The 12500-nt window shown below is 37.7% G+C and overlaps 1 protein-coding gene across 1 annotated transcript in view; it reads left to right on the top strand.

The window, feature by feature from the left end:
• Positions 1 to 10992: 10992 nt before the first annotated feature.
• Positions 10993 to 12500, top strand: part of LOC144963391 (putative 3',5'-cyclic phosphodiesterase pde-5) — a 127376-nt gene continuing 125868 nt past the window's right edge. Inside the window, exon 1 of the mRNA XM_078897363.1 lies at positions 10993 to 11763. Within this exon, the coding sequence (XP_078753489.1) occupies positions 11169 to 11763 (595 nt within the window). The 5' untranslated portion in view covers positions 10993 to 11168. The remainder of the gene's footprint in view (positions 11764 to 12500) is intronic.

The raw sequence follows: 12500 nt of genomic DNA, 5'->3' as shown, positions 1-12500 counted from the left end.
GGTAACCCGAGACCACCTTTTGATCTTGGACAAAACATGAATGACCTTGTACTCGAATTATTTAAATGTAACCAATTTCTAACTCTGTTCACAATTATATTTTCAATTTCATTAAGGTCCTTTTCGGTAAACATGAGATTACAAAAATAAAACATTAGAATTGAAAAGCACATTGAACTCAAAAGACACAGTTTGGCTGAAGACGGCAGAGGGGAAACATCTAAAAGGTTCATATTGTTTCTAAATTTTTCGATTATCGTTTTTCGTTGATGTTCATCACTTTTGTTTGTCAGGTTGATGTTGTGTCCTAAATACGTGTAAAATTCTTCTTTTTCTAATGTTGGTATTTCATGTTGTTGTATTGTTACTGTTGGTAATTTGAATTTTTTGTTCCAGTTGTTACCTGAACGTTGGCCAGATGTTATGGCGCATTTTGGGGGTTTTATATTCATTCCCGTTGCATTCATAAATTGAGTTGTTTTATTGCACAATTGATTCATTACTTCTTCACTTTTTGCTAGTAACGTGACGTCGTCAACGTAACCTTGGATGGGTAGTGGCATCTGCGGAGAGGTATGGTTTTGTTCGATCCATCTTAGCCATTTGTCTATTCCTTGTTCAAAGACAATTACAGACCATGGACATCCTTGGATTATACCTTTGTCTCTGTAGATTGTATTTGTGAGGTGATTTCGGACTTTTACTTGAAATGATGCTTTGTTATAAATATCCTTAGTAATGTTGATGAATACTGAAGGATATGAATATTCATTAAGTTGACGTAGCATGAATTCGTGATCTATACTTCCAAATGCATCTTTTATGTCTACAAAGCATAAATATAATTTTCCCGATGAGTGTAAAAAATCTGATACTGCACATTTTAACGAAAACACATGTTCTTGTAGCCCGTTTCTAGGTAATGAACCTTTCTGTGAAAGTGACAGTCTCTCCCTGTCGACAATCCATTGCATGTGTTGATTTTGTATGAGTTTCATGAATATTTTATAGGACGTTAGTAATAAGGCGATAGGTCGCCAGTCGTCGACGTTGTCCTTGTTTCCATTCTTTTTTGGTACCAGTGTTATGATACTGTGTTTCCAGTCTGGGGGGACTTTTTGATATTTTAAACAGGTGTTAAAGATGGCCGTAAAAATTGGTGCCAGTTTGTTTATATTTTGTTTTATATATTTATAGGTGACACCGTCTGCCCCGGGTGACTTTTCATATGGTAATTTTTTAACACAGCTTGTGAGTTCGTCAATTGTAAACTCACTTGTTGATGGTGTCCATGCGGGAGGGGGGATAGTGACATCATCGGACCAGGGTGTGTCACTAATGTTTATATTGTTTCGTTGACATTTTTCTTTATAGGCAGTCTCTACTGTGTTGATATCTATCTCACAACTTGAGTGTGTTTGTTTACATCCGTTTCTAATAATATCAATAGCTTTTCGTTGGTGGTTTACGAATATTGCTGTGAGTTCTTGTCTTGTCACCTCTTTTTCCTCCTGTGCTCTTGGTGTGTTGTTTTGAATAAGGGAGGGCATAATGGAGGACTTTATATCTATTATTTTTATTTCGATGTATTTTAATAGAGCTTCATAATTGTTGATCGGGTCTTTTATAATTTTTTTAATCGGTCCATCTGGGAATTTTGTTAAGATTCGTTTGCAGTAGCGGAGAAATTCAATGCTAAACGGTTGTCCATTATCGGGTCTTTGGATTTGGAATGTGTTGTTTTTGATGAAAACACTGTGTAGTGTTGAAAATAATTTTATCCAATTTGATGGGTTGGAGTGACAAAAAGTTGGTTTAATTTTAATGGGTTGTGTAGATATAGTCTGTCTGAACATACCTTCTTGTTGTATAAACTTATTCCAAGAAGAATTACTGGTCGGTTCATGCTGATACTGGAGCCAATTAGAAATGTCAAACAAATCACAATCACTATTTCCGCCATTCACAACACGTTTTACAACACTGTAACCATTCTGTCCGACGTCTAGTCGAATTTTACCATTTTTGATACACTCTTTGGCAAGAAATCTGATCCTTGTCACAAGTCCTATACTCCTAGACATTGTCTGTGTTTACGAGGACAGCTACCACGGATGATGGATACAAGAGACGGTAGATCTAGAGACTGCGAGAGACCCGACTGACCTGTCCGCCATCTTGAACACATACATACATACATACATACATACATACATATAAACAGGTTGTTTTCTCAATGTTTCCATGGAATTAAAATCCCTTTGGTAAGAATTTAAACGAAAAAAAACATTAGCATTATAATTTTTTTTAATGGAGTTTTTTATATAGCGCAATATCCACTAAACGCGCTCATGGCGCTTGACAAAGGGTCCCTGACAAACAGCAACACGAAACAAGTAGAACAAGACATGACGCATGTTAAGCGATGTTACAATTACTCCCAACAGAGTCAACGCTGTTAACGGCCAGGTATCATTTTACACCTGAGTAAGGTGAGAGAAAGTGAGTGAGGAAACTTTTCCAAGGACTTAACTATGCGCAGCTCCCCAAGGCGAGTGTCATTCTATTAAACTAGTCGACTTCATAGCCGCAGAATAACTGAAGACTGACTGGACGAGAGACGCATACGCACAACCAACATGACGTTCTCTCTCTCTAATAACCGGTGCCGGTCACAGACTATGGGTGACGTCCTTTCAAGGGACGCTACTCTTCCGCTAATCTCATTGCCTATTAGCGCATGAAAGAAGTTATCTGACAGAGACAACGTTATTACCGGCCAGGTACCCATTTTACGCCTGAGTACGATCAGAGAATATGAGTAAAGAGCTTTTTTCAAGGACTTAGCCGTGCCCAGCTCCCCAAGTCGAGTGTCATACTACTTAACTGCATAACCCACTTCATAGCCACAAACTGGCGCTGATATAACCTTAATGTGTTGCAATCGCCGTAGAACCTTTAAAAACAAAACAAAACATAGCAGCAGAATAACTGAAGACTGACTGGTGCGGTGGTCTAGTGGTATGACACTCGCTTTCGGATCGGAAGGTTTCTGGGTTCGAGCCTCGCTCGACGCATGGTTGAGTCCTTGAAAAAGACTCTTTACTCACATTCTCTCAGGTGTAAAATGAGTACCTGGCCGTTAACAGCGTTGTCTTTGTCCGAAACTTTGTAATATCGCCTAACAGGCGTCATGTCTCGTCCTACATGTTAGATGTTGCTGTTGACCAGGGACCCCTTGTAAAGCGCTTTGAGCACGTTAAGTGGATATTGCGCTATATAAAAGCTCACTTTTATTTATTTTTTTTTATGTCTATGAGTCCTTTAGCCAACAGCAACACTTAAAATATAAGACAAGGTCCGGTGTCCGAGTTCCGCTCTGAGCCGCGCATAGTTGAGTCCTTGGAAAGGGCTCTTTACTCCCATTCTCTAAACGTACTCAAGCATAAAAGGTGTACCTACCTGGACGTAAGCAGTTGTCTCTGTCTTGGAAAAAAATGTAAGATGTATCGCCTAACAGGCATCATGTCTCGTCCGACACGTTAAGTGTTGCTGCTGGCTAGGGAGCCCTTGTAAAGCACATTAAGCACGTGCAGTGGACATTGCGCTTTATAAATTCTCGAATTTTAATTTTAATATATTGTTATAAATATAACATTTTTACAGTTACCTAACTTGAGTCTCAGTTATTTCTCAACAATATCATGTTTAAGCATTACATCAATCAGACATTACACCGCTGTCATGTGACGGGTCACATAATATGAAAGAAATGATGGCATAACTCGGTGAGGTATTGTAAAGAATTGTTTATTTCATGCTCAATTTTTGTGAATTGTTGCTTTCCAGAGTTAAAGAGCATGGCGCATGTGTATTTAATATCGTTGATATACGAAAAGAAACGCATAAACATACTTTTTTTTTTTAATTGGAACGCTTAACAATAGATAGTATGCGCTTGGCTAAGAAGCTCATAACATTGCCATCCCAAAGTATAACGGACCAACACACAAAACTGTGTGTATCCATGAACCTTTAAGTCAGGTTAATACAGTTCAGTGAGCATTACTCATAAACGCGGATGGCAAAAAACAATAACAAAGACCTGAGTGACGTCATCTTCGAACTATCTATAAGTTTATTAACTGGCCGGAATCCCCATCATTTTCTAAATCAATATTGTGTGTCACGTTAAATCCACTCAAACAACCTATCGGCTAACAACTCGCTCTCCAACCTCAACCCACAACCCCGCCTACGCGCAACTCTAAACACTCTCACACACACAAACACACACACACACACACACACACACACACACACACACAAACGTACGCACACGCACAAGAACTCACCTCCACACAACAAGAGCCTCCCAATTTGCCAACCAATAATATTTCCAAAAAAAAATCTTACATGAACGCAAAACCCAAGGGGGAGAAAACGACCCTTAGTTTTCCGATGACTTTATCGATCAATGATTATTATTACTATATTCTTTATAGTCTCGTTAGGCAGAGAAGCCCCTTTAACTATATAATTAGCTTTCACGTTCCCTTACACATGCATACACTGATTTAAAACATTTTTTTTCTTTTTACACTTTGGCCAGAATTTTATTTACTCCAAATGCCAAAAAATCGATCGATTAATATGACACCAGAATAAGCAGCCTCAAACATTTTATTTATTTATTATTTCATGTTAATTTTTCCCCCAGAAGTCTGGAGTTATCTTAATTGATCGATATTTGATGTAGAAAAAATTTCTGGCCAAAATATTTTTTATAAATGTTTTTTTTTTTTTTTTTTTTGTTAGTGTTATGGCAGTACACGCCTAACGTACATTATACATTAGCCATTTGGTACTTAGAACCCCGATGTGAAGTTAGACGGTAAGCACATACAGTCAAGAAGCTTTAGCAGTAGCAGTAACACCAGTGGCATCAACCTCGATAACGTTTGCGGAATAATAATAATTAAAAAATAATAATAATAATTGTCCTACAAAACTATCTCTTCATTCATTCCGACTCCTCGTGTATTTATTATCAGCCACGCAGTTCGATTCAATACTTAGCATTGAAAGTCCTCACTCAGCCCGTCAATAGCGAATTCTCTGTCTTCTATTATGAACCAGTCCTTCATTAATTGCTATTTTTTATATATGATTTTATTTCAAGACTTTTTATTCCATTCATGTTAAGAAATCAAACGCTGCAATGCGATTTATTATTATTATGATAAAATTGTAATGAAAATTTAAAACATTTTTGTGTGCAGAGTAAGTAAACTATCTAGTGAGGATTTCGGGGTGTTTTGTTCTTGATTGAAATTCTGAAAATAGTTTTCATTGGATAGTGTGATTTTTTTAAAGAGTTATTTTAAGTAACAAAATTTATGAAAGAGACTGATAGATAATATATCATTTTATCGGTCGATATGTCGTGCTTGGAGTCTTAATAATTGAATTGAATGTAAATAATATGCAAAGACAGCGCTGCAAAATTCTCCTTTTGAAAGCCTATTGATTTTGTTTAAATCTCTAGTGGTTGTGATCGGGCCGAGTGTGTCTTTGGTTCCCTGCGGTTTCAATACGCGGAAAGAGGGAGTCGAGTGTGTTATAACGTTAGAGATAGAGAGAGATAGAGAGAGAGAGAGAGAGAGAAAGAGAGAAAGAGAGAGAGTGAAAGTACGGAGGAAGCGGACGTAGAGAGAGACAGGTAGGGTATAGATTTTTTTATACAATTATATTATGTGTTTATTAAAATCGAAGATATTGATTTTGAATATTATTGCTGCTAGAGAAAATAACAAGTATGGATTTTAAGATGGGAGAAAGACATTTTATTACTGGATAGATTAGATCTTTACGTTAGAGAAATTAAATATAAACATAGGTTTAAAAAAATAAAATACGAAGTGTACTTTTAAAAAAATATAGTTTGCTATTTGATTAATGTAATGTTTGTAGTTTTTATATATATATTCTTTGCTGGAATATTTGGAGTGAGATAAATGTGCTGTAAAATGTGTTGTTATCTATCTGTTATTGGAATGTTGAATTAAAATTTAACAAGGTGTTTTCCATCAATTAATTAATCTTTTTGATGAAATGTGTTTTCGTAATCGGACATTTTCAGACTTTGATCTTCATATGTCATTATATTTAGACACCTCATTCTAGTACTGATTCTAAGTGATACGAGGCTGCTTGAAGCTGTGGACTATAAAATAAGTAATGAACACAAATTAATATAACAGCTTCAAAAAATAACAAAATACCAAACACGGAACGTTTCGGGCTCAACGCCCTTCTTCAGCCATTGACAAAAGAAACCAATATAGACATAAATACATTACTAAATGCCAGATAGACGACAGAGATATTTTGTAGGTCCTCTCTGTAGTAAAATATTGGAACGTAGACATTAAAAAAAGCGTTCGTTTTGTAACTAAGGAATTACAAATTGAGCGGAATTGAAACAGCGCATGAAATTTTGGTGCGCAAATAAATAGATACATCGCGGGTAGAAGAGAAATGATGTGTAAGATTTAGATATCGTATTATTTCTGTGTGTTCAAGATGCTGGAAATTAGTTTTAATATTTAAATTATAAATTGTGAATTAAATCTAATGCTTTCATTAATGGGGACAAATAACAATGTGAAATTGAATGTAAGCTTCAATTAATATACGAAAACAGATAAAATGGACGTTTCGGGTTTCCCCTTTATCAACAAACCAGGAATAATAACACTACAGATGAATGCGATAAGGGCAGGCCTTCAATGTTTTTGTTTATTCATCTTAGCAACGCCACTACCAAATTATCTCATTCGTCTGTAGTGTTTCATTCATCCTGTTTTGTTGATAAAGGGGAAACCCGAAACGTCCATTTTTATCTCTTTTCGTATATTAAATTGAAGCTTACATTCAATTTCACAGTGTTATTTATTTCTTCGGTCTTCGAGCAGTACCATTTACATCATTGAAGGGCATAAATAGTATAGTTTCTTCACTTTGGAAAGTGATACGAAGCTGCTAGAAGCTGTGGACTGGACAAAGTAATGAACAAAAACCAATAGAAGCTTCAAGAATGAACAAAATACCAAGGCTCAAACAACCAAATCTTTTTTATATCATTAACGTTTTTAATGTATGCCTATTTGGTATTAGCCGAAGAAGGGGTTTGCGCCCGAAACGTGTCGAGTTTTGGTTGCCTGTTATTCTCTGTTTTTATTAAACTCATATATTATTCTTTCTTGTAAATTATCTACTCGACCTGTAAAAATGCCGAAAGTTTGTCGATTTTGTTAGTTTGACTTTAAACTCAATTCTCTTTATCAATCACATTCCGAAATAATATCAGCTTAATGCGATGGGTCACGTATTGTTATGTGGTCTAGTGGTAAGACTCTCGCCTTCGGACGTTTCGGGTTTCCCCTTTATCAACAAAACAGGATGAGTAATACTACAGACGAATGAGATAATGTGGTAGTGGCGTTGTTAAGATGAATAAACAAAAACATTGGAAGCTCCAGGGTTCTAGATCCGCTCTGAACGGTGATTAGTTGAGTCCTTGGAAAAGGCTCTTTACTCACATTCTCTCACCCGATTCAGGTGCAAAATGAGTACCTGGTAGTTAACAGCGTTGTCTCTGTCGAAAAAAAAAGTTTTAATATCGCCTAATTGGAGTCATGTTTCGTCCTACAGTTAGTTGGCTAGGGACCCCTTATGATGTACTTTGGGCACGTTTAGTAGAGATTGCGCTATATAAATGCTCTAGATTGTTTTATTATTACTATTACCAGAGGGATTTGAATATAGATATTGCCCACACTACTTGAGTTGTGTCAAATAGAAGTTGAGGTATACAAACCAGTCTTAAGACTTAGAACTTATCATATGTCTTGTGATCAGAATGTATAAAAGTCAAAACATGATCAGATTTATAATGGGCTTTTTTCCCCTCTAGATACACTTTTATGCTCGTCAGAGAAATATTTCATAAGGGCGTCCGCCGTTGTTCCGATAGTTTAGAGACAGTTACAGGTTGGCGATTTAGAACGTGGTGCGTTGCTATGTTATGAATGCATAATATTGAATATACTGAGTTGTTTAGTTGTTGGAATAACTGTGTCACAAATCTGTTCCTTCTAAAAAGTATGTGTAATGTGTTGGATTTCAATTCTTAACACACTCAATGTAAGTTAAAATATTATTATTGTTATTAGCAACCTATTGAATATTGTTGTATTGATAATAGTATGTACCGATAGATCAGTTGGTAGAACACTCGCCTTAAACGCAAATGAACCGGGTTTGATCCCGTTTAAGTCAAGATTTTTATCTGACCTTCCTGTAAACCCAACAGAGATAGATAGGATGGCTGGTTCTAATAGATCTGGCGAAAAGCACTTTACGATAGATTAGCATCATATCCAAAAAGGAGCAAGCAATTTCTACTGTCTGTTTAACGCAATAGAAACTGGGATACATTCCAGCTCCATTAGCCTTATAGCTCTGAAGAACTTGTATTGACAACCATGTCAAAATACGCTTTAACAGTCGTAACGTCACTTCCCTCGTAATGACGCGTGGTAACTTAGTAACTGGCTCTAAACTATCGGAACAATGGCGGACGCCCTTATGAAATATTTCTCTGACGAGCATAAAAGTGTATCCAGAGGGGGAAAAAAAACCATTATAAATCTGATCATGTTTTGACTTTTACACATTCTGATCACAAGACATATGATAAGTTCTAGCCAGCGTGAATAATAAAAAGTACTATTTTCTTTGTTTAGAACCAAGATGGCCGCCGTTGCTAGGCGACGTGACATCAGACTATTGAATCCAATTAACACATATTAGTATTAATAAAAATGGTAATAGTTGTAACGACAGCGTGTCTTTGCCTCCTCTGCAGAAGCCACCAAGTTTGATTATTTCCACCACTCCGTGTGACCTTGAGCATTTCACCCCCCCCCCACTCCCACCCCCCCCACACACACACACATCCCTAGCTCACTTTGAGGCGCTGCACTGCGACTGTATTCCCCTGGAATAGACCCTGGATAAATATTCCTCCTGTATAATGAAAGGAACAGCAAACATAGTATGATGTCTAAATACTGGTTCCAATCCCATTGGTCTTGATGCATACATTCCACCACTTCTTGTGACCTTGAGCATTTCACCCCCCCCCTCCCCCCACACACGCACACACCTCCCTGGCTCATTTCGAGGCGCTGGAGCTGCACTGCGGCTGTATCCCCCTGGAGCAGACCCCAGATAAATAGTTCCCCTGTATAATGAATGAAAGGAATCTGTTTGTCAATAGCAAACACAATGTGATGTCTAAATACTGGTTCCAATCCCATTTGACTGGATGCTTACATTCCACCATTCCGTGTGACCTTGAGCATGTCACCCACTGACTCACTGCACTGCAACTGTATTCCCCTGGAATAGTCCCAAGATGAATATTTCCCCTGTATATAACGAATTAAAGAAATTTTATTTGTCAATAGCAAACACAGTGAGATGTCTAAATACTGGTTCCATTCCCATTGGATTGGATGCATACATTCCACCACTTCGTGTGACCTTGATCATTTCAACCCCCCCCCCCCCACACACACACACACACACACACACACACACAACCCTGGGTCACTTTGAGGTGCTGCATTGGGACTGTATTCCCCTGGAATAGACCGCAGATAAATGACCAATTTAAATGAGATGTACAGACATGATTTACCATTGATTTACAAACGGTATCATCTTATTTGCTTCTCTACATTTACACGTCTAGCCTATTTTATAAGTTAGCCCTTAAATTCTGTATTCGCACAATTTCAAATTCATTATATTACAATTCGCAATCGTTTGATATCATTATCAATATCTCCCAATTATGTTATAATTATACGTATTCAATATATCATGATCATTATTGTCATGTATTAACCGAATTTCATATTTATATTGACCATTTTTACTAGTTTCCTGACAAAATCGAAATCATCGATTTAATTTTTATTTTCCAGAAAATCCAGAAGAAGAAAAAATTTCCCACAGGCTGATCTTGTCTCGTGGAAATCACCTGTTGCCTAGCAACCAAAAGATTTAAACGAACCAATCTTTCTTGAAGAGGAATGAGGACAAATTAATGCGATCGATAGCAAAGATGATTCCCCTCGTAAAATAAAATTATCGCTTAGCATTTAACAGAATAAATATAGAGAGAGACAGCTCATCGTCTGCGTTAAAAGGGGAGGTAATTTCGACATGGCTCTCATATTCGTACTGGATATCAGCTCAGAAAAATCGGAGTGTTCGTTTCGCATTCTTTCAACAAAGAAAAAGGATTTTAATAGTTAATTTTTACTATTCAGCCTATTTGCAAAAAAGAAGTTAGTGTGGCTCTGAGGCTCAGCGATAAGGTATCTCATCTTGTTCCAAAAGTCAAGCGATTTTAAGTGTGGTCAGTGGCCAGTGATCGTAGAAACATTACCCCACTCGACTCAGGTGTGAACTAGTATCTGTCTATAGGCAGTGACGGATATTGTAAGAGTGTTAGTACAAAAAGGACGTCTAACAGGCAACTGTGCTTATAAAAAGGAAATGTGGTTCCATAATTGACCACTGGGAGAATAAATGAAACATTGTGAAGCGCATTGCGTGGAGTGAATTTGTGGAAATGCGCTATATGAATGTTTGTATTTATTTTACCGATTTAGTTTCAGTGGGTGCTCGCCTCAAAACGATCTCGCTCTTGTCAAGAATATACTTGCAAGAGACGATATCAATAGATCATGTACAGAGTTTATCTTTGTTGAAAAAGTTTGGTACCACGCTCATTTAATACTATGGTTCCAACGACAAAGCCTCTTCATTTTGTCAATCACTTTGGGATCAAATAAATGTATTTTCAGTTATTAAATTTATGTTTTAAAATTTGTCATAAATTAATCCATTCAGAACTAAAAAGAAAAGTCTGGTGATTTTTCTCTTAAAACTCAAATCATTTACATACTAGCCCTCGGGGTTGAGTTTGCCTCAAATAAAATACATCTCTAGTATTCAATTCAATCACCCAAAATCGTAGAGATACGCCTTTAAAGATGACACAAAAATCCTGACGGATTAAGAAAAGCATGCCACGCTTTACGGCGGATCCGCCTCTTCAAGGAACTTTTGGGTATTTACCCACTACCGTCTCTCGGAAATTACCACCTCTGCGACAACATCAACTTCATCAATTCCTCAGCAACAGTAACAACCATAATTCAACTTCATCTCGTGCCGCTACAACCCTCTTCAGCAATAATAACAATCCCCACAACCCCGATTCAAATAATTACAACTATAGCACCACCACCACCACCAACAACAACAACAACCAGAACAATAGTCATTTTGATATCGGATACATCAACGGTACCGGTCTTATGACGGGCGGACCAATCCATCCCCACCAAAATCATCATCATCATCATCCTCACCAGCTCAGTCTTGGGTCAATCCAAGTGGACGCTAGGACCACACCAACCTTAAACCCCAGCAGCGGACGATATGTTGGATTAATCACTACCCCAAGCCCAGCGTCCACTGCCCGTGGGCGTAGCAGGCCTACTTCTCGACCCCGACAGACCAACCCAAATCCTCTAACAGCGGCGGCTATAGCCCAAAATAGATCTTTGTCCGTCTCAAGGGGGACAACCAACCTTAGGAAACATTTCAACATCGGAGGTATGTATAAATGCTAGAATTACATCTTGTTTTGAATCAAATTCTAACCATTTTTAAATTGGTTCGGTGAAAGTGATACTAAGCTGCTAGAAGCTCTGGACGGTAAAAAAGCAATGACAAAAATAAAGATAACAGCTTCAAAAAATAATAACACGGGACCATTCGGACTCAAACCCTTTTTCAATATAAAGTAGATAATAAACTCCCTTTATTCTTCCCTAAGGGAAAATTTTTCTTTAGGATCTATTCCAAGGGAAAACTATGTGGTCTAGTGGCATGACACTCGCTTTCGGATCGGAAGGTCCTGGGTTCGAGTCTCGCGCTCGGCGCATAGTTGAGTTTTTGGAGAAGGCTCTTTACTCACATTCTCTCACCGTACTCAAGTGTAAAATGAGTACCTGACCGTTAACAGCGTTGTCTTTGTCCGAAAAATTGTAATATTGCCTAACAGGCGTCATGTCCCGTCCAATATGTTAAATGTTGCTGTTGACCAGGGACCCCTTGTAAAGCGCTTTGAGCACATTTAGTGGATATTGCGCTATATAAAGCTCAATTTATTATAATTTATAAGACTAGATTAACCCAGGCGTCAACCGCAGTGAAGGGCCGCAAAAGGAGCTAAGGCTAAGTGACTTGCTCAAGGCCATACAGCAAGAAGGGTAGAACTCGGTACCTTTTGGGTACAAAGCAAAGACCATACCGCTGAGCCACGCTGTCCCAAAATAACAAATTAACAC

Source organism: Berghia stephanieae, chromosome 1, assembly GCF_034508935.2.
Source record: "Berghia stephanieae isolate SIO BIC M18660-M18661 chromosome 1, UCSD_Bste_1.3, whole genome shotgun sequence".
NCBI lineage: Eukaryota > Metazoa > Mollusca > Gastropoda > Nudibranchia > Aeolidiidae > Berghia > Berghia stephanieae.
This window is presented reverse-complemented; position numbering and strand designations above follow the sequence as displayed.